The following is a 23,310-nucleotide window of genomic DNA, read 5'->3' as shown; positions in this document are numbered from 1 at the left end:
ACAGGCAAGACAGGCAAGACAGGCAAGACAGGCAAGACAGGCAAGACAGGCAAGACAGGCAGACAGACACACAACAATAACAATAACGAATATTGTGGTCACATATTTTTTTCGTGAAAATATTTTCTTGTGAGCCAATATCCGAAATTATAACAGAAATACAATGTCCGACAGACAGGTTCAACACAGTTTGGGGAGTTCAGCGGAGAACACCTCAAAGGGTAGATATAAGAAGATGAGCTGAATCTCCTCCCCGAACCAGCACATAGTGGGTTAAAGGTGAGCCGTTGAGTCATTAAACCTTCACAGGTTCACATATAGAACATTCCAGATGTCTTCCTTCGCTGTGGATGTTTGTTTTAATATGATATGCACCACTCCATTGACTGGAAACTGGAGTGTGGCAGGTCAAGAGAAGTCCCAACGCCTGGTTTCTCCTTCGTCATTCCCTCTCACTCGCTTCCGTTCCCCCAATGCAGTTGCCTTTCCACTTCTCCTTCTTGGTGGTGGTGTTCCTTTATCTGGAGTCCAGACACTTAGCAACAAATGTAACCTTTCCCAAGCACAATTAAATGAATATACTGGCCCGCAAGAATAAAAAAAGTTCTAATTTTCTTTCCCTTCCAATATAATGAAACTATATCTTGTTGAGATAACCATAAGTGGTTACTTACAAGTTAAAAATCATCAAGTTCATTGGCCATCACTTTGCTGTTACAAGGAAACTTGTTTTGAAGATCTGTATTTTACCTCTGCCACTGAAGGTGGACAGAGGTATTGTTTTCACCCCTGTCTGTCTGTCTGTCTGTCTGTGAACAGGATATCTAAAACGTTATGGACTGATTCATAACTCATTCATTCATTCATTCTGATTCATTCATTTACCGAGTGCCGTTCTCGTTTATATGTTTGCATTTCGATTAGAACAACGTCATGACTGCCACGTACCAAATCCTCAGTGTCCTTGCTGACGTATATGCATTTCTTTCTTCCCATATTATTTTGTCCTTCCCAGGATTTGAAAAATTTTTCCCTGGTGACAAAACTGCAGATTCAGGACAAGCAAAAGGTTATATTTTGCTTTTACGTTATTGATACCCCGCATGCACAAAGTGAAAATGGGGTTAAGTAATTGGTTCATGTCTGTCCGTCCATCTGTCTGTCTTGTCTCTTATCATTTTATGATCGAGGAACAGCTTATTTGAATTGAATGCTATATTTTGAACATGGATAAGAAGACAAGGCTTTTATTTTACTGTACCTTGTCTCTGAATTCGTCCTAATCGCACATGTATAGAGAGAATTGAGATAATATTTTACTCTGTCTGCCAGACAATTGAACATCATTCCAAACAGGAATCTTACTGCTTTTAAGGACATCATAAAGGACACAGACAGCAGGCATGAAGAACTCATGTAACGTGTTCGATAGGGTGATTTAATAGACACTGTGGAAATGCCAGTAAAAGCTGGATTTTTTTTTATTTACATACCTTTAAACCTTTATTTCAATTGCATTATATATTTGAACCCTGGATAACACATCACCTTCATAATACTCCCAGAACTCTGCAATATCTCGATTCTATATACCATTTGAGGGCATGCCATGTGAGGTAGTACAGTGTGGGGTTGAAGAAGAAGCTGCCAGATGTCCATGTACATATGAGGCGCCGTGAGGAGGAGTGATGTAAGGGACTCATCGGCCATTTTGGAGTTAATGCCATATAGCACTATTTTAACTCTTACCCTTTCATCCAAGCCTATCATCATCATATCATTAAAAAATGTCGCTTGCATCACTCATCCTCGCCGGGCCTCATATATGGTGATCAATAATGCCTCCATCTCCTAAACTGCGACTCAACGTCGTCTTATTGCGGTATATAAGATTGCTTCAGTAGCCCTAAACTTCCAGATTTTTTTTTTTAATTTTATAACGCTCTTTAACACGTTGACTACCAACTCTTATAGTACACACCACATACATATGCTTTATTTGTAAATTTTATCCTTCTCTGAGCAAATCTAAATTCATTCCCTATCCATTGCTGAGAAAACCCCGTGTTATGAGAGAACTCGTAGCAGGCAGTGGGACAAGGTTTTCAATTCCGTATGCCAGGTGAGTTATACGGTCGGACTATTTTTAGCATTGAATTGATGTTGGTATTACGTTATTGCTTATGAAAAATTGTGTTGAGTACCATGTGTTGTTTTTTTTTTATGCCTCCACTGACAAAAAGTTGTTGTGGACAAATTCGGACAAAATTTTGTGGAGAGGTTGGGTCTGTGACCAGGACGAATCTATTCAATTTTGGTGGAGATCCGAACCCGGATCCGGATACGAGAATTTTTAATTTGTCAGTGATTCTTCAGCATTGAGAGGTGGGGCCAAAAACTATGTATCGCATGATATTTCAAAACTTCGCGGACGGGTTATAACAAAACTAGGTGGATGAGCTGGTTAGGTGACAAGAACAAGCCGATTCGATTTTGGTTCAGTTCCAGATCCGACCAATCGGTGGCATAAAAAATGTAAACTGTTCAGCCTGGCGGAGATATGTGCCGTTCCTTTTCTTTTTTTTTGCTGCTTGTCATTACCCTTCCAAATGGCATGTATGAATGCAGATGAAGTGGCAAAACTCATGGAGACTGATAATGATTATGATGGTGGTTATTACGCCGATCTATGTTCACCAAATTACCACCAGATCGTTTGTTGCGTTGTCTGGCACAGCAGCATATTCTGTTTCCAATACAATCGCGTAATTTGTTCAATGAGAATACTCGTAGTCGGCAGTCAACGTGTTAAAATCATTCGGCCTATTTCATTGAAATTGAAGTACAGTACTGTGTATACATGCTTGAGCACCCTGCAGGATATCGTGTTCTATGATCTCTCCATTTCAAACTGGAATGAGCTCGGAGCAGCCGGCTTTGTATTAATAACAAAATTACTCTCCACAGACATTTCTTTTGAACTCTCAAATCACCTTGTTAATTGCGGCTTGGAGCCCTTGTACGTATTGCATGTACAATGTAGTGGAATATTTGCATCCCTTTACTAACTGCTCACACCACTCAAACCTTGCTTTCTCCCCTCTTTTACATTGCCTTCCTTATCTCGAATTCACATTCATCATTTGTTCCCTCCTTCCACTGTTTTTACATAATCTTAATTTTGCTTTAATTTTCAGTTCTCCCTGTTGTGACATCACTTGTGAATAAACAGTTTTTGCAGGAGCATTTCTCATTAATGGTTGGGATTTGACTCTTGTCTCTATTCTTTCATGGGCTGTAAATTGCATTGGTTCCACAAGTTTATCCCAATGTCTGGAATTTCAAGATCCAAATCTGTAACGCTTTCCCAACACGTTCCAGTTTTAATTTTCATTTACAAGCTTACTTAAGCCTGGTGTTGGCTTCACGGTTAGGGTGGTGGCTTGGGATCCTCGGGTCCTGAGTTCGAGCCTCGTTATCCACTGAATTAACACTAGGGGGTTGACTCAGCCTGTCATCCTTCCGAGGTTGGCGAAATGAGCACCAGTATACTGGTAATAGGGGTACTGCATCAGCGGCATAGCCGCGCCTCCAACCGATGATGCAACCAAAAGTCAGCACACTATCGGCACAAGCTTACTTTATTGTCGCACTCATGTTTGAGCTGCTGGTCTGTGTTGGATTCTAAGTCTGACTATAAACTGCCAGATTGGTGCTTCATTTGATCATTAAAAGTGCTGTCCCACCGATGGACGTTTATGCTGGGTAACCAATCGAGCATTAGTTAGTGGACAATAAAGCTTCCATGTTGTCTTTAGTGACCAGTCGGCTAGTTATCGCAGTCATCCTGAACAAATCCTAAATTTCTCTACGACTTCCAGTCAAACATCAGGCTTGGCCAACTGGCTCGTGAAAGACTACCCCCACAGCTGACTCAACCAGAAAGTGTGATTAATTGTGGTGATAGTAATCACCTCTTGATAATGGAGTGGATATCATTGAGGAATTGCCAAGGTTTGGATAGCCTTTGCCTTCCTTGATGATGTGTGATCAGCTGACAGTCGGTTGGTTTGGTTCATCAATGACTTGTGAAAAAGCACTTCTCATTCTGAGTGAATGAGAACTTGAGACTTTTGAAGTGCAATGAGCAACATTTTTGTAAAAACCCACCAAACCATATTTTGAAACTTGTCAACAAAAGATAAAAATATCTTGTTGAAATGAAAGTAAGACGTTCGTGTGTACAGTATATAATAATAATAATAATAATAATAATGTAAAGTTTCCTTGCAAGGAATTTTGATGCAGTTGGAGGCCATAAGGCCCATCAAGTCTGCGCTTTTATTACCAACTCCTGGTTGTTTGTCCGTGCTCTATCTTTAAATGCTGAGTGTCAAGCAAGGAAGTAGCACGTACCATGTTAAATGTCTTCGGGATGACTCGGCCGGGGTTCAAACCGCCGACCTCCCAGTTTTAAGCATTACGCCACCGAGGCTTGTTAATGTTATTTGAACATATTGTTACGAATCTGCTGCCCGCCCAGCGTGCGAACAGCCACTTTAGCCAATGGCGGCCGTCTCGCCCACCGAACGGACAATTCAGTCTCGACTTTCCGGAAAAACGCCGAAAACCAGTCACGGGTGTGCTCCAAGCGCACACCACGGCCAAGTCAACACTCTACCCGCGCGCGACAGGGTCAATCACCGAATTATCGATATACCTAAGTATTCATGTGGGCAGACTACCGAGAGACCGTACCTCAATGAAGGCCTGCTTGGACACGAACCGCTTAAGCGGTTCGTTCCGTTCTGGGATAACCGAGCGGTGTATTATCGCCAGGCCTCGTTGGACCCGATTCTATTATCGGCTATTTAAAAGCCCGCTAAATTCCGAGAGCAATACGGCAGTTCAATGGGGAAAGAGGACACAACGAACGGGTTAACATTTAAACACTTACATTTATTATTTACACGTACACAGTAATGCAATGGAAAAGGTGAAACGCGCATGCAGTTGATTTATGATGAATGCGGGGCGGGTACAAAACACGAACAAGGCAAAGCACTACAACCGTCTATTATTATTATTATTATTATTATTCACAAGCACTTGCACAGTTATACTTGCGGGACACGGCACCGCAACATTCACACAAATAAAAGCAAGGAAAAGACCCCCTTAAAGACAAGGGGGTCAGACTGGGCCCGTAGGCCTTTATTACGTGGAGCTTGGCGGGCCGAAGGAGTTCCACGAGACAGTTTCCAGTTACCTCCACCCTCGTGGTGCCTCGATGGGGCGACCCGTGACGTTCCTTCCCCATGGCAGCTAGCGTAACCGCGGTTGCGCCCAGGCCTTAGCAAGCGGCCGGGTTATTCGGGCCTCAGCCGGCGACGCATTGAGAGGAACGAACGGATTTTGATGCTCTTCCAAAGTTGATGCTCTTTGTAAGAACCCGTCCGTTCCTCAGCGACGCTCGGACTGTCCCGAAGCCCGATCACCTCAGACCGTTTGGCGCTGGCTGGCGAGCTCTCTCCACACGAACGCGCAGGTCTGCGCGGCACAGCAGGCTCAGCCACGCTCTCCGTCTCGCGTGTCCTCTGCTCTCCTGGACTTCGCCCCCGCCTGTGTTCCCCCGACTCCAGACTTCACCGACTCCTCCTGACTGACTGCAAACTGGCGCTCTGCGTGCCGTTTTATAGGGTTTGTGAGGCGAGATCTGACCTCCGCCCTCCGACCTCTGACCCCCACAGGCCCCGCCCCTTTTTCTCATGTGATCCGAATTCCGAGGCGAAGCTTCCACTGAGCGGACGTGCGCGAAATCACCCAAACTTGCTCGGAGAGCAGACATGCGCGAGATCACAGTCGCTGGCGCCAACAAAGAAACCCCCGCGTCTGTTTGCAGCGACGCTGTTCGCTGGGAACTCGCTGTAGGTGGCGTTTGTGGAGATGAAGGTGAGGCGATGTTATTCGGGTGGGGGAGATGCGGTTTAGGAGATGGTGGGGAGATGTCGTTGTTATGAAGGCAGTATGGAGAGGGTGGTTGACGTGGTGGCTGGTGGGTGGCATGGAGAAGGTGGTTGGCGTTGTGGCGTGGTGGAGAAGGTGGTTGGTGGCTGGCGTTGCGGTTGGTCCAAAATAACGATAGTAAAGAAAAACGGCGAACTCAAAGATCACAGCCCTGTCCACATGAATAAATTCCAATTAGACAACGGTGGGGAAATCTAACTGAACACGGACTTGTCGCCATAACTGAACTAAGGATCTATATGGTGTTCTGCGAATTTCCACAGCCGTAACAATATCAACCAGACTTTCACCATTGGTGAATATCTAATTGAGTGAAAGACCAAATACAGTAATGGAGCCATCATTGGAGCAATAAAAATTGGTTCATAGTTAATTGAAATAAATGCTCTTCCCCTTGCTGAAGTAATGACGGTCAGCAAGGCTATTACGAGGTTGTTTATGTATTGATCAAATGTTAATTTTCTTTCCATTAATAAACAACGATTATTGAATGTTTTATATGTTCATGCAAGTGGAGAATTGAAATGTTCTCGCTGGGATTCTAAGCAGGATGGATGAATTATTCAGATATCCCAGGGTTGATTTGTGTGTCTTCTTTATAGCTCTTTTGGTTTTAACATCGAATCCCATTATAACGTATTTAGGGACTGTTAACTATTTAATTTGGGTTCATCAATAATGCCTTGTTTATGCTTCGGATGCTGTACAAGTGTCATCGGTTTAAGATGATGGCATATGCCGACAAAATCTGTGTGAAGTTTGAGTCCCTATGCTTTCCTCTACAGAGGCCAAAGCTGCTGATTCTCGGCAGTGTGAACCAGGGAATGGTGGTGGTGCCAACAAAGGAGCAAGAGGTGATGGTGAAGGACGGGGGGCGTCTAGGGACGTGGGAGGTGGACAGGGCGATCGGGGTGAAGACAGAGGGAAAGGAGGCCAAAGGGAAGGTCGCCGGAGTGGCAAGAAAGAGCAGATGAACTGGTGGAAACGCATTCAAAAGGTTCATTTGTTGGACTCGAATGGTAGATGTTGTTTCTTCAAGGAGAACATGTAATTGTTATGAACATCTAAAGAATTTTAATTGCAAGTTTCCTGCATTTTATAAACTGGTAGATGAGGAATGGTAATGAATTGCACTTAACGCAAATGTCATTAACCCCTACCACCGAAAGTGGACGGAGGTTGTTTTCACCCCTGTCTCTGTCTGTCTCTTTGTTACTTACGAAATCTAAAGATTTCGTAAGTATATTGATCACTTCCGTTTCTGTTTGTTTGTTTGTTTGTTTGTAGGCACAATAACTCGAACGGAAGAAGCTACCAATGTCAAATTACACCACGTGATTCAGGAGGGTGATGGCTAGCGCTGATTAGATTTTGGTCAAAATCTGTCAAAGGTCAAGGTCACAGTGAGGTCAAACATAATTCCGTAAATTCATGTGGCGAAATGGAGTATTTTTGCTTCGCTCGACGTTACGAGTTCGTTTTAACTTCGATTTTAATTTTGGCTTCGGTTTTTGCGATCGCTTAGGATGCTTAAAACTCGGTTGTCGAAATTCTGGTAAAAATCGGATATTTTGGAGACGTTTTAAGATTGTATAAAAAATATTTCACTCGACGCGTCACGGGTCATCACATGATGCAGTGCGCTCGAGCAGACGCGTCGTTGAGTCTCGTTAAGGTTTTCCGTGTGCGCGCTGACGGTGTTTTCGATAAAGATGGTGTTTAAAAGTCATTTTTTATCCCATTAAAGGTTATCGTCGCATGCCTGACTCGCTGAGCCGTCGGATTATGTAAAGGTTGTTGGTGGATGGCCGAATATTATGGTTTTGTGACTTTGATAAATATTATATTAAATTAATATTAAATAATTGCGTGGAGAAATGGAGATTTTTGCTTCGCTCGACGTTACGATTTTTGATGGTTTGGTCCAGAATCATCGTAGAAACTTCTGGTTTGCATCGCTACCTTCTCTAGAGACAGCTTTTATTAGACAAGGTCAGAGGTCAAGTTGACGATTTCGTAGGTACCAGTCTATGACTGCTTGTTATGTTGCCAAAACGAAGTTTTGCAAGATGTTAGTCAGCTTGTATTTTTTTTTATTTTTTTTTTTATTATTTTATTTTATTTTTGTTTGTCTGTAATCACGTATAAAAAATTCTGCAGAGCACAGTTATCATCGGGAATTTTTGTAACTTCGCATATCAGAGGCCTATAGAGGTCCCTTTCAGTGCACAAAATTTTGAAGGTCAAGGTCAAAGGTCAAGGTCACTTTGGCGCAAATCAGGGGAGTCGACGAAACCCTTATTTTTTGAGTAATTTTGATCGGATTGTCTTCAAACTTCATGGGAATATAGTTCATGGCCTTGCGCTCAGCTGATTAATTTTTGGTGGCGATTGGCCTTGACCTTCATATGTTTTTTTTGTTTTTTTTTGGTCTGTAATCACGTATAAATCACTCTGCAGAGCACAGTTATCATTGGAAATTTTTGTAACTTCGCATATCAGAGGCCTATAGAGGTCCCTTTCAGTGCACAAAATTTTGAAGGTCAAGGTCACTTTGTCGCAAATCAGGGGAGTCGACGAAACCCTTATATTATTTTTTGAGTAATTTTGATCGGATCGTCTTCAAACCTCATGGGAATATAGTTCATGGTCTGGCACTCAGCTGATTAATATTTGGTGGCGATTGGCCTTGACCTTCATGGTTAGCGCCTCAGGTCAAACATATTTGACCCCAAGGTCAAATTTTCAAGTTTTAGGAACCATATCGTGTAGTACCTCAAATTGAACACCTCGATGAGTGCTTTTTAGATATGTCAAGCTTGAGACATTATGACGTCATTTGGTGACGTTATGAGGCAAAAGCACATTTTTCATGGTTACTCTGTAGAACGATTCTCATCGGAATCTCTCGTAGGCAGATATTCCTCAAGGAGTCGCTCCTGGTGGATAGCAGCTCTGTTCACCTCAGTGTGACCTTAAAGAAGTCACTTGTGGTCACCTTTTGGCAAGATACGGGTCACCCTGCGGGTGACATTGGTTTATTAGTTTGTTCGTCTGAATCAATCCACAACTATTTGAGATTTCCCACTCACAGACAAAGTAGGGTGTGTGATGAGGACAAATTCATTCAATGTGGGTGAAGATCTGGATCCGGATACCAGAATTTTTAAAGTGATTCTTCACCGTTGAAAGGTAGGGCCAAAACTATATATAGCATGATATGCCAAAAAGTTAAGGATGGATTTGGATGAAACTTGGACATTTTAGGTGTGTGACAAGGAAGAATTGATTAGTTTTTGGTGAAGATTCAGATGTAAGAATCTTAATTTTAATTAAACGATTCTTCACTATTGAGAGATAGGGCCACAAATAATGTCGCATGATATTTCAAAAAGTTGTGGATGAGTTATGACAAAACTAGGTGGACGAGTTGGTTACGTGACGAGAACAAGCCGATTGGATTTTGGTTCAGGTCCGGATCCAAATCCAGTCTATCAGTGGGATACAAAACGTAAACTGTTCAACCTGTTTGGAGGTATGTACTCAACCGAGTGCCATTCGAGTTTAATGTTAAAAAATAGGACCGCCTGTCCTGAAGCGCACCTGGATCAGGAGCAACAGTCACTCTTACCGCCTTGGACCCTATTTTTTTTTTTTTTGTTGCCGTGAACAAACTTTGGTACATCACGGTTGATGACGGTTGTGGTCAAGTTTCATCGAAATTGTGTGTGTAGTTTTGGAGAAGAGAGAAATACCTATTTTGGGGGAGGTAACACCCCCGCCCCATAGACCCCCTTATTGAACACAGATTTTGATGCAGTTTCGTACATCATGAGTGATGAAGGTTGTGGTTGAGTTTCATCATTATCATGTATGTAGGTTTGGAGAATGGAGCCCAATTACCCATTTTGGGGGGTAACCCCCCTCCCCTTCATAGACCCCTTATTGAGCACAGATTTTGATGCAGTTATTACACCTTTGTTGGCCACAAACTTCATATCTGAGGCCTAAGTTTCATCAAAAGCGTGTGGTCCAAGCAATAATGACGGAAGTGTTTACTGACTGACTGACTGACTGACTGACTCACTCACCTATGGACACTGCTCAATCGTATAGGCTCACCTGACTAAAGTCTAGGTGAGCTAATAATAGTAATCATCACAATGAAACTTAGAACTGAGAGCTTTGCCAATCATGTTGTGCTGCGTAATAATAATAATAATAATAATAATAGTAATATTTGTTCAATCTGCTAAATGATACTGGAAAAACATTTGCTCCAAATTACTCAGGAAAGCACATTGCAGACCCAAGTAAAATATAGTTTAACAATGATGCCATCAGCATGTGGTATGGCAGCCATATTGGATCATAAGAAAACCTTAAAATGCTCTTCTATGAAACCGCTGAACTGATCGATGCGAAACTTTACATGTGTTATCGACTACATGTAGGAAATGTCATTGTTAACAATGTAGTCATGGGTCGCGTGATCTGGCAGTCATATTGGATCATAAAAACACTCCTCTCTGAAAGTACTTAACTGATTGATGTGAAATTTTTTAATTTGTGATCGACTTCGAATGGGAAACATTATTTGTTAACAATGACATCATCATTCTTGTGGTATGGCAGCTATATTGAATGAAAAGGTAACATTTAAAATTTGAAGGGCACCTGGTGGAGTGCATACTTCCGTCTGGATCCGGATTCGGATCTTCACCAAAAATCGAATTGCTTCGTCCTTCTCATACACCCAACCTGTCCACCAAGTTTCGTCCGAATCTGTCCTCAACTTTTTGAGATATCGTGCTATATTGCATGTCATTTTTGGTCCTTCCTATCTCTCAATGGTGAATAATCACTTCAAAAATTCTAGTATCCAGATTTGTAGCCAAATCTTCACCAAAATGTAACCAATTTGTTGTTGTCACACACCCAACCTGTCCACCAAATTTCATCCAAATCCATCCACAAGTTTTTGAGATATCCTGCACACAAACAAACAGTCGGCTGAAAACATAACCTCTGTCCACCTTTGGTGGGCAGAGTTAATTAATCTTCTCTGAAGCTGCTTAACCAATCAATGTGAAACTTGCAATATATGATTGATTACCGATGGGAACGTTTGATTGAAAGAAGTTGATGTGAAACACAATATGGTTGCCAGTGACATCAAAACACAAAGTGGGCAACATCTCAAAAAAATATGAATTCTCGGCACCTTGGAGTTGCACATTATTAAATGGGGCTAATTTTGACACAAGAGGAAGTCACATCATCACAATGGAAATGTGCAATATCTTGAAAAACTAAGGCTCAGAGACAGCAAGGAGTTGCATTACTGTGAACATCATGCCAATACGACCTGACTTTAAATGTGTATTCTAAATCCAGCTCTTATTTTAACCCTGATCCATTTGTCACTCCACTTTTTGACAACCAGCCAGGTGAGCCACAGGACCATTGGTCCTCTAGTTTTCTATTGCTTGCTGATTCTTGTTATCCATTACCATTAGCATTTGTGTGACCATGCTTTAGGCTGGATATTGTATCTGGAGCTCATATTGGTTCTGCTCGTATTGGATGACGTGTAATTTGGCAAGGATAGTGGAAATGTCTTTCAGTTTGTTTTTAGCCCCTCAACTGGGCATGAGCTCGTTTGGGGACTTGTATTTTGGTTGAGTACTGTCTTTCTATCCGGAGCTTCTGCTGGAAAGTTGTGAGGCACATTTCTTTCATATTCGGCACATGTGGGCAATAATATCTGGACGTGAGGTACGTCAAATGATGTTCGGAAAGGAGCCAAAAGCCATGGTCACACTTTACCATCACTGCTACCAATATACAATCTTTAATTATTTAATTGTAAAACATTTTACCATCTGCACAACCAACACACAACTTTGAATTATTTTTTTATATTTCTTTACACCTTACCATCCTCCAACCTGAGCCTGGTGTTGGCTTAACTGTTAAGGTGACTGGCTTAAGTTCTTAGGGTCTTGAGTTCAAGCCCCTGTCGGGCTGTCGAAATAACACCAGGTGAGGTTGACTCAGCCTGTCATCCTTCTGCGGTCGGAAAAACGAGTAACAGCTTACTGGAAATGGGGGCATTGCATCAGTGGCACAGCCACGCCCACAGAAAATGATACAGCCAAGCAACCACAGACTACATATGAATACATGAATAAAATCCTCCAACCTGCATGCAAACTTGAATCATTCAGTGATTTATGTACAGTTTAACATCACTGCGACCTCCATCTCACCTTGAATCATTTATTTATTTACATACCCTTTACTACTCCGCTGCCTACATTCCAACTTGAATTATTTATTTATCGACGACTTTACCATCTACACTGCCTTCAACACAAGTTTTTAATTATTTATGTACATTTTACCATCTCCACTACCTACATATTTATTCATTTATTTATTTATTTTTGTCATGGGGTGCTTGTGTTGAAAACATTTAAGTAGTCCTGGTGCCAGGTGTGTGTTGAAGGGATTTTTATTCAGCAATTTTAGACCAAACAAATGAGTGGAAAAAGAACCCTGCAACACAAAGAGTATAAATACACTGTAAATACAATCATCAATTATCTTCACACATCAATGACAATCAAAATAACATCACCAGTATAACAAATCCACTCCCGCTCAGGTTGTGATTAGCCCCACCTCAACATGTATTCTCATCCCTCGAGGAATCTCATAAACTTCCTTTGTCTAACTTCTCTCCAACATCACTTTGAATTTGCTTTGTTCAAAATGAATCATCTCCACATCTCAAATTCAATAACTAACAACAATCTAATTAATTAGTCAAACAGATCAATTACTTAAGATGACAAACTCCAATCCAATGAGTAGTGATAACTACACAAACTCAAGCAAGTCCAAAGCCTTTACATTTCACCACCAGAATCAACTTCAACATAATTAATTAACACTTGTATTAATTCCTACCTGAAGTCAACCTTCAAAACGTTATTGCATGCACAGCGTCATCAATCAGTGATGGGGGATGAACAACCACTGCCTCAGCCTCCAGCAGATAATCGCTATGAGTGCACAATCTACCCAACGCTGATGTCCCAGTAAGCGTGGGAAGCACCGTCCTCGTTAGGCCAAGAGCATGCCGGACCCGGCAACTCCCTGCAACTCGTATCTGATGCTTACTCGTTTCAGTCACCGCCCCTTAGCCTTCTTCACACGTCCAACTGGTCCAGTCCTCCAAGGGTAACTCTCGAGAGTGGCTGATTGATCCACCAGTGTCCTTCACGCACTCTCGACCAGGCAGACCTCGTCCGGACTCTCACCAACTAACCCCATCACTTTCCTGCTCCCGCATCCTCTCCTTCAATCTTCCTCCCGGCAGTGACATCTTTCCACAAGCTTACAGCGAGATTTCTCAGCAACCGTTTCCTATTTTTAGTCTTATCAAATCCAAAGCTATTATGATCGCATAATGTTTTATTTAATTTCACATTCCTTAAATAAATTGCCTTGTGAACATTTCAATCCAAACGACTACTCTCTATTGAAACGAAAGAGTAAAAGGGAACACACGAGACTAAATTTCACTCTCCGACCTCCATGGTTCGATCGTAAAATCGACACGTCCCTTTTTTACCATTCTGTTGGTGGCTGTGTCCTCTGAGGACTTGCATCCTTCTTTTACCAGCACTGTATTTGTTTTTGTTTCTGTGTATTTTGTTGGTGTGATTTGGAAACTACAACTTTGGGGTATTCTACAGCTTGAGTCCATGTTCGTCTGATGAATGGCTTGTGATTATAATCACAATCACATAATGTGATTATAATTGTGATTATAATTAAATATAATTATTTATCATTTTCTGTTGTCTTCTCACCTCCCCCTGCCCTCCCACCAACCACACTATTTAGGGTGAATTCCCTTGGGATGATAAAGAGTTCCGGTTCCATGTTATGGCGAATATTGCACTCTGGACAGCGGTGACGTATTACTTCTTTTTCTACACACCAGGCCATGAGATCACGTGGAAGGAGTTTGTCAACAGCTTCCTGGCGAGTGGCAATGTAAGACCTTTTTAAAATCGATTTGTCCTCATACAAGTTTTACAGACCCTGCAGTACAATGACTCCATATGTTTTGAGTGCTTTACAGGAAATTTGTATGACAGGATAGCACAGAGGGAGTGCACTTTCCTTTGAGCTGTCCAATTTGGGTTTGATTCAATGACCTGATGAGAAACTGTCAGACCTGGTGCTTCACAGGCAGGGTGTTGCAGTAACGAAGAGCCATCTGCTAGCATTTGCTCATGGATGTTAAAATATCCAATGGTGTCTATCAGTGAAGAATAGGGTAGTTATCGCTGACACTGGCCATATTCCAAATTTTCACCCAAATTTGCAGGGTACTGCATCAGTGGCACCAGCGTGCCCCTGACTAATAATGCAACCAGCCTGCCAAATTCGCAATTGAATCTCGGTCTAATATGCATTCACCCACGATGACAAGATATATTTGCTCTCATCTGCAAACTTGTTCAGCTTCTGTAAGATCCCTGTAACCCTGTAACATCCTTCTGTAACATTTTGAGTTAGAAGGAAAAGAATTCACCCCCACCCAACCCCCTCAAAGCTTCATATGCCCCCTTTCTGCATCTCTCTTCACCCCACCCTCTCAATGCTTTCCCCTCACCCCACCCTCTCAATGCTTTCCCCTCACCCCGCCCTCTCAATGCTACCCTCACCCCGCCCTCTCAATGCTTTCCCCTCACCCCACCCTCTCAATGCTTTCCCCTCACCCCACCCTCTCAATGCTGTCCCCTCACCGCACCCCATTCATGCTTTGCCCTCACCCCACCCCATTCATGCTTTCCCCTCACCCCACCCCATTCATGCTTTCCCCTCACCCCACCCCATTCATGCTTTCCCCTCACCCCACCCCATTCATGCTTTCCCCTCACCCCACCCCATTCATGCTTTCCCCTCACCCCACCCCATTCATGCTTTCCCTCACCCCACCCCATTCATGCTTTCCCCTCACCCCACCCCATTCATGCTTTCCCCTCACCCCACCCCATTCATGCTTTCCCCTCACCCCACCCCATAAATGCTTTCCCCTCACCCCACCCCATAAATGCTTTCCCCTCACCCCACCTCACCCTCTAAAACATTCCCCCATACCCCACACATTCAAACCTTCTCCCTCACTCCACATACACAATCTTTCCCCCCTGTATGCCCACACACACACACCTTTCCCCATACTCCCACACTAAAACCAAGCCTGGTGTTGGCTTAACAGTTAAAGTGGTTGGCCCATTGAAATAACATCAGGTGGGTTGATTCAGCCTGTCATCCTTCTGATATCAGTAAAATGAGTACCAGTTTATTGGTAATTGTGCCGCTGATGCAGCGCCCCTGTCGCGCTTCCAGAAAATGATGCAGCCAGTAGCCATAGGCTGCATACAAAACAGCAACACTGAAACCTTCCCCCTCACCCCAGGCATTCAAACCTTCCCCCACACACGCCAACCTTCCCCTTCACCTAACCCACCCCACCCTCCCCGCCTCATCTTGCTCCCGTAAAACCTACCACCTATCCTGCATCCAACGCCTCCTCCCCCCTATCTCTAACTGTGTAGACCTAAAAACATCCGAGATCTCCGTTCTAACCTGACAGATCTCTCAATCAAGGCTGCAATCGATAAACCAGACATCATCTGTGTAACAGAATCCTTCCTCTCACAGGATGTCCCCAACTCCTTTGTGTCTCTCCTCAGTTACTGTCTTCTCCAATTTGATAGGTCTGAACCACGCCCCGGTGGCAGAGTTGCTCTTCTTATCAAGAACTCCATTTCCCACTGCTCTTGTACTGACCTTGTGCCTTCCAACTCTCAGGAGTACCTCTGCCTGTGATTTCTCCCCCACTCCCACCTCTTGTTCAACTGTGTGTTGTACCGTCCTCCTAAAGGTGACAACTCCATTTACATTTCTCTCTCAGATAACATGGCCAAACCTTTAACCACTCATCCCAACTCTCTCTTCCTCATATGTGGCAATTTCAATTGTCACCACGCAACTTGGCTGGTTGTTGGTACCTCTCTCACTAGCCATGGTACTTCAACAAAGGACTTTTGTGACTCCATGGGACTGACTCGATCTGTAAACTTTCCAACCTGGATTTCTCCAAATGGCAAATCTTCCCTTCTGGACTTGGTGATGACCAAGTTTTCTGCAAATGTCTCCTGCTCTTCCTCTGTTCCAATTGGTTCATCTGATCATATGCTTGTGAAAGTCAACATCTCTCTGACTATTCTCAGAGCTGCCTCAATCCAAGCATGTCTGGCATTTCACTCGAGCAGATTGTCAGGAAATGCAAGCAGCCATCTCTCTTAAGGACTGGTCTCCCATATGTACTGCCCCTGATGTTAACTCGGCCTGGGAATTCTTCCACAGAAACCTGCTTTCTCTCATGCACAGATTCATCCCATCTTGTCTTCAATTATCCTACCCTTCTTCCCACCCATGGTACACTGAATCATGTGGTGGGGCAGTTGCCCTGAAACAACTTGCCTTCTGTTCCTGGAAGGCAAATCCAACCGAAGGCAATCTCGGTGCATTACAAAAAGTCTGCAACAAGTGTGTGTCCACTCTCAGGAGAGCCAGAAAACATCTGTCTAACCTCAAGAATGAACTTTCAAACTTGTCTCCCTCCTCTAAAACCTGGTTGCACCTTGTTAAGGCTGTCTCTGGAGCATGCTCCCCTTCCATCCCTTCCCTCTCTTCAAATATGCCTGGTGTTTGCTCAATGGTTAGGGTGGCGGGCTTTGGATCCTCGGGTCCTGACTTCAAATCCCACTCATCTGTTGAATTAATACCAGGTGGGGTTAATTCTGCCTGTCGTCCTTCCGAGGTCGGCAAAATGAGTGCCAGCATGCTGGTATACTGTGTCGGAGTGGCGACCCATCCAGGATTGTGTCCAATAGCCAAGGAGATTGCTTAAGCAGCACCAACGCTCTGCACAGAGTGTGGTCCCAATTTCCTCCTCTTCCTCCTCCTGTCTTCAAATGGTACCATAGCCAACTCTGCTCATCAAAAATATGAATGCCTCAATTCTGTGTTGGCTTCAAAATCTTGTCTCCTCCACCCTCCCTCTCTGTACTCACCCTTCCCAGTCATGCTGAAATGCTCCTGGACTCTGCTTTTACACCTGAGAATGTAGAAAAGGTTATTTCAACCCTTGACTCTGACTCCACCACTGTACCTGACGGCATCAGATCACACATCCTAAAAACCTGCTCTGCTGCTCTTGCACATCTTCTCTGCTATTTTCACCTTATCATTTGCTATCGGTCATATTCCATCTGCTTGGAAATCCGCCAACATCACTGCACTACATTAAAAAAGGAGCAAAAATTGATCCCCTCAACTACAGACCTATCAGCTTGCTACCGATCATCAGCAAGGTCATGGAATCCCTCATCGCAGTTGAGATGAAATCCTTCCTGTTCTCCACCAACCTCATCTCAGATCACCAATTTGGTTTCAGACCAGGTTGCCCCCCCCACCCTCCCCTTTGACATGCTGCTTCAACTTGATGGAGGCCTTCAATGTCAGACATGAGTTCAGGGCTGTCTCTCTGGACATGTGTCGTGCTTTTGATACAAACAGGCATCCTGCGTTACTCTCCAAACTCTCGACCTATGGCATCCAAGGCTAACTCTACACATGGCTTACTGACTCTAGTAGGTAATGTGTGACACTCGATGGAATCCTTAAATGTCCCCTCCCTGTCAAGGCTGGGAGTTCCCCAAGGCAGTGTTCTGGGCCCAGTCCTATTCATAATCTTCATAAATGATCTCTCTGCCTCTCTTCTCTTTCTTCAGACCTTAAATATCACAAACAGGTCGAACACTTGGAATATTTCTTTCAATCCTGACAATGTCACACTCTCATTATCTTTCTCCGAAAGGACCGTCTGGCAAACCCTCCTATCTACTTTCTTAGCAATACTCTTAAGGAGGTTCAGTTATGCAAACTCCTGGGTCTCACAATCTCCATGATCTTTCTTGTGAAAACCACATATCAACGTTGACCTCCAAAACCAGCCGCCAACTGGGCATCCTCCATTGTATAAAGTCCTCCTTTGGCACACATCAACTCCGATAAACTTACAAAGCTTTCATCCATAGTTTGATGGAGTACTACTTTCCCCTCGAGGCTGCTCCCCTGCCTCACATCTTGTTCAGCTTGACACAGTGGAAACCAAGTCCTTTAAGCTTATTAGAATCGACCGTGCTGAAGCTGAGTCATTGGGTCGATCACTTCGCCATCACAGACAGGTCGGTGGTCTCTGATTTCTACTGCCTCCTTTCTGGTCTTGAACCCTCCACTCTTTCTGTGCTTCCCCCACTCCCCACAGGTGTCTCCATAACACGCATGGTCCACCATCAACCCCTTCTGGTGAAACTACCTAAATCCAGGATCACTGCTCACTTCCACTCATTCGTTCCTTCTGCCCCCGCCCCCACCCCACCATCTGTGGAACCAACTTCCACATTTTCTTCACTTCCCTCCAGGTTTTCAATACAGCTGTTCACCACCATCTCATATCATCCTCAATCCAAAACCATGATCTTTTCTACCCTTGTTACCCTCTCCCCCACCCCCCTCCCCCTTATCTCACCCCACACCAATCTCTCTTTCTAAATTTCCAGTTTTCCTTCTGTATCAATCTTGTCCACTGCATGAATCCTCTCCTGCCCCCCCCCCCCATTCCTCCCCACACCCATTCTTTGTTCAGGTCTGCCTCTATTTTGGCCTTCAACTCTGCTGGTGTTTTCCCCCTCTCTCAACTGTTCCTTTTGCTCTGTTGCGTCCTGATCCATTCAGTGTACCAGTACTAGCTCTTCCACGAGCCTTGACTATGTGCGAGCCTCGATTAAGTATCCAAAAAAAAAAGACAATATGTATTTCACAAGCATTCTGCTCTATTCACTCTATAATTTGCCTGAGGTCCTCTTTCATGTTTTTGGAAGTGAGTTAACATCACCTTCGTCATTCATCCTTGCTGCTTATTTGTGGTTTGAGCAAAAGTCACTTGCGCTTCGTTGCGAAGCTCTGCTTAAAAAGAGTGCAATGAAACGTTTTGAAAATTTCAAGTTATTCTCACTCAGATTTAAACATTACCATTATGCATCTTATCAACTTGTTTAAACTTTCTTTAAATATGAAGAAGATGATTTGTAATACCACCGGGTGGTGGTATACGATAACATTTACATGGAGGGAATTGGAGTCTCCCCACCCTGAACCCACTGCCCCAGATATGCTATCCAGACAGAAACACTTCTTGGGGTACCCCAAGGCAACTTGCAAAATTTGGTTGGATTGGGTTCAGTTGTTTTAAAAAAAAAAATCATATATACACAAACAAACAAACACAAATGGAGCTTTATATCGTAGATATCTGATTTCACACCTTGTACTTTTAACTTTGAGTCTTACAATAACCTGTAAGATTGCTACCCATTTGCCACCTCATTGTGTCTGCGATACCTGCTTCAAAGCTTTTCTCGACTCATTGATTCCCTACCCCTTTATGTGCCTGCAAATTATTTTTACATCCTGGGTGAGTCTGTGCAGGGTTTTTTTGTCCTCAATTCAACTGTCAATCTGTTGATTTGCTACTTTGTGTTGTTTTATGTTTACTTCTGCACCAACACCTAGCGAACAAACAGAGGTGACAGCCTTGACTTGCATAGAAAACAAGAAAAAGTTATTTTGTCATCAACTAAAGTGTAACTGACTTGTATTTTTTGACCCCAACCTTAGGTGGACCGGCTGGAAGTTGTCAACAAGCACTACGTTCGAGTGGTTACATTACCTGGTCGTTCTCTCCCCCAGGGGGTAAGTAAGACATCAGTAATCAGCAGAGCAAAAGCTCATTGGTCTGATCTGCACCATGCTTAATGATACTTCGAATTAGATTTTCACATTTAATCAAAACCAATATTCTGAATAAGATGTTGACTTGCTTATGCTGCTGGAGGTCAAGGTCAGAACCCCATTTTCTTAAGTATGATATATATATATATATATATATTGTTACGAATTCGCACCCACCGGCGTGCAATCGACCGTGTTTTTTTAATAGCAGCCGCGTCGCCCACCGGACGGACAATTCAGTCGTGACCTTCCGGAACAACGCCAGAACCCTGTCACGGGTGGGTTCTTAATCCCACCACGGCCTAGCCAATTTTCTATCCGCGCAAAATAGGGTCAATCGCCGAATATCGATATACCTAAGTACTCGTGCAGGTAGCCCACTGGGAGACCGTACCTCGACACAGGTCGGCTTGGACACGAACCGCTCAAGCGGTCCGTTCCGTTCTTCAGTGATAACCGAGCGGGTATTATCGCCCAACCTCGCTGGATCCGATTCTATTTACCGGCTGTTTAAAGCCCAATTACTATTCCGCAGTGCAAGATGGTATTCCAATAGGGGAAAGAGGACACAACGAATGGGGTACATTTAACCAAGCACATTTATTTACTATGACGCACGTATACAGGGAATACTAAACGCGCATGCAGTAAGCAATGCGAACACGTATACAGACAACGAAAGCACTACAACCGACTATAAGCAATTATCAATGTACAGCACTTACACAGTTCTACTTGTAGATGGTGCCACCAGCATTCATTCAAAAGAAAAGAAAAGACTACCCTCAAAGACAAGGGAGTCAGACAGGATCCGTAGACCTTTTATACCGTGGAGCCTTAGTGACCGAACGGGCCCCACGAGACCGTTGCAGGTTACCTACACCCCCGTGGTGCCTTGATGGGCGAGTCGCGACGTTTACAAGTGGAGTGGGTTGCGATTTGGTTTGTGGAGAAGGGGATTGGTAGTTGGCGTAGCGGGGAAGGTGGTTAGGTGATTGGCGTAATTGTGGTTGGCATTGTGGTTGAGGTGATGAGGATGGCGTGGTTTGTTGAGAGGCGCGTGTGGTTGTTGTGGTGGGAGGACGGTGGATCTGAAGCGGTTGTTTGAGAGCGACGTTGGTGGTGGTGGTTTGGCTGTGGTTGGTGGTTGAGGCAATCGTGGTTGTTGTGAAGTTGGTTGTGGTGTTTGAAATGTCGTTGGTCCAAAATAACGATAGTGAAAGAAAAACGGCTATCTCAAAGATCACAGCCCTGTGACACGAATAAACCCCATTAAACAACGGTGGGGAAATCTAACTGAACACAGACTTATCGATCTAACTGAACTCAGGACCTTTATGGTGTTCTGCGAATTTCCACAGCCGTAACTATATATATATATATATATATATATATATATATATATATATATATATATATATATATATATATATATAGTTTATAACGAGATTGCTATTATGTTCCTGTGGGGTGTGCAGGGCTATGTGTGGTTCAACATTGGCAGCGTTGACTCATTTGAGAGAAACCTGGAAGCTATCCAGCAGGAACTAGATATTAATCCCGAGAATCGCGTGTCTGTCGTCTATACAACGGAGAGTGATGGGTGAGTTTGGAGCCATCACCGGTCTACAACTTCACCCGCTTTTACATCGATTCATATTTCCTCCTCTTTTCTTCCAAATCATTCTGTCGCTGTTTTGCCCTATCCACCAACCCCTCCCTAGCTCCTCTTTACTAAGTATACTTCCAACGGTGTTACTTGTAGCATTTATGCTTTACGCCTTGCGACGTTCAGCCAGTGGTGGTGGCCGTGGTGGCCGTGGAATTCGTGGCCTGTTCAGCGTTGGAGAGACTACAGCCAAGGTTCTGCGTGATGAGATAGATGTGAAGTTCTCTGATGTAGCAGGCTGTGAGGAGGCCAAATTGGAAATAATGGAGTTTGTGAATTTTCTCAAGCATCCAAAGCAATACCAGGACCTGGGGGCCAAGATTCCAAAGGTGAGAACAACTAGGCACTGGATCTCTTTCCTTCTCTCACTCCCATCTCCCCAGTGCAAATGTTACATTTTGGTGTCAATTTATGAAGTATGACTTGTGAGCTCAAAATGCATCTAAATTTCAGGGAGCAATACTGACTGGACCACCAGGCACAGGAAAGACTTTGCTGGCAAAGGCAACAGCGGGCGAAGCAAATGTCCCTTTTATCACGGTCAATGGATCAGAATTCCTGGAGATGTTTGTTGGTGTTGGCCCAGCACGGGTAGGTATAACTTTGAAAGTGCACTCTTTCTGGCAAAGTCTTTGTTTGTATCATGGTTTTGGAGAAGGGGAAGGGGCAATGAATTGACATTTTACCCCACCCACGTACTGGATCCGGATACTATAATTTTTCAAGTGATTCTTTACCATTTGAGGGATATCGCCAAAAACAATATAGAGCACAATATCTCAAAACGTTATGGACAGATTATGGCAAAACTTGGTGGATGAGTTTGGTAGGTGACAAGAACCAGCAGATTCGATTTTGGTTCAGGTCCAGATGCAGATCTGGCCTATCAGTGGGATACAAAATGTAAACTGTTCAGTGTGGTGGAGGTATGCGCTCCACCGAGTGCCCTTGTAGTTTTCTTCTGTCATTATCTGTTCCTGTTTTTATTATCTGCATTTATAATAATTTATACACAGTCATTATGGTTATTGAATATGACGACAGGATTTGTAAGTTGTGCCATTCATGCAAATCATTTACAATCAGCTTCCATCATCAACTGCATGGAATTGTTTCAAATGCATTTGTTCAAATTCATTGCTTTAAGGATAATATAAGAAATGTAACACATAAAATTGCGTGCATACAACTTTAATGGATGACGTTGATGTAGATGTGATTCATCTTTTGGGCCAACAAGGTCTCTGCCTTTGTCTGTCCTTTTTTAGGTCATCTCTACCGAGATGATCTAATAAAGCCGGACCAAATGTCTGTCCGTCAATTTTTCTTTCCGATCTTGATGAAACTTAGTATGTGGGTAGAGGTCGATGAGTGTTGCACAATGATACAACTTTTGTCCAGGTTCAAGGTCAGGGACGAGGTCACGTAAGTTATAAAAATCGCCATTTTCAAAACCTATCTAATCTGCCATTCTACAAGATATTCGACAACTTTTTATTGATTATGATAGTAAAAAATATTATCTTGTATCTAACCAGACAGATTTTTGAATTTCCTTCCCGTTTGATCATCACGTGATCTGGAAGATGACCAAAAACGCCGATGCGATTCGCAAGGAAGGAAGGAGGAATGAAATATAAATATAAAACACATTTTTAGCCTTT

At 43.4% G+C, this 23,310-nt stretch overlaps 1 protein-coding gene across 5 annotated transcripts in view; it reads left to right on the top strand.

Annotated features, from left to right (window-relative positions):
- The window catches only part of AFG3L2 (AFG3 like matrix AAA peptidase subunit 2), a 67,688-nt gene that overhangs the window by 26,867 nt on the left and 17,511 nt on the right, over positions 1 to 23,310 (top strand). For all 5 annotated transcript variants that reach the window (XM_085892646.1, XM_085892643.1, XM_085892642.1 and 2 more), the window contains exons 4-10: positions 1,016 to 1,069; positions 6,813 to 7,024; positions 13,945 to 14,097; positions 19,864 to 19,938; positions 21,456 to 21,580; positions 21,702 to 21,975; positions 22,100 to 22,237. In XM_085892646.1, coding sequence (XP_085748772.1) covers positions 1,016 to 1,069; positions 6,813 to 7,024; positions 13,945 to 14,097; positions 19,864 to 19,938; positions 21,456 to 21,580; positions 21,702 to 21,975; positions 22,100 to 22,237 — 1,031 coding nt within the window. The remainder of the gene's footprint in view (positions 1 to 1,015; positions 1,070 to 6,812; positions 7,025 to 13,944; positions 14,098 to 19,863; positions 19,939 to 21,455; positions 21,581 to 21,701; positions 21,976 to 22,099; positions 22,238 to 23,310) is intronic.

Source organism: Eptatretus burgeri, chromosome 8, assembly GCF_056783735.1.
Source record: "Eptatretus burgeri isolate ZD-2024b chromosome 8, Ebu_testis_v1, whole genome shotgun sequence".
NCBI classification, from domain to species: Eukaryota; Metazoa; Chordata; class Myxini; order Myxiniformes; family Myxinidae; genus Eptatretus; species Eptatretus burgeri.
Note: the sequence above shows the minus strand (reverse complement) of the source record. Positions and strands in the feature narration are given on the sequence as shown.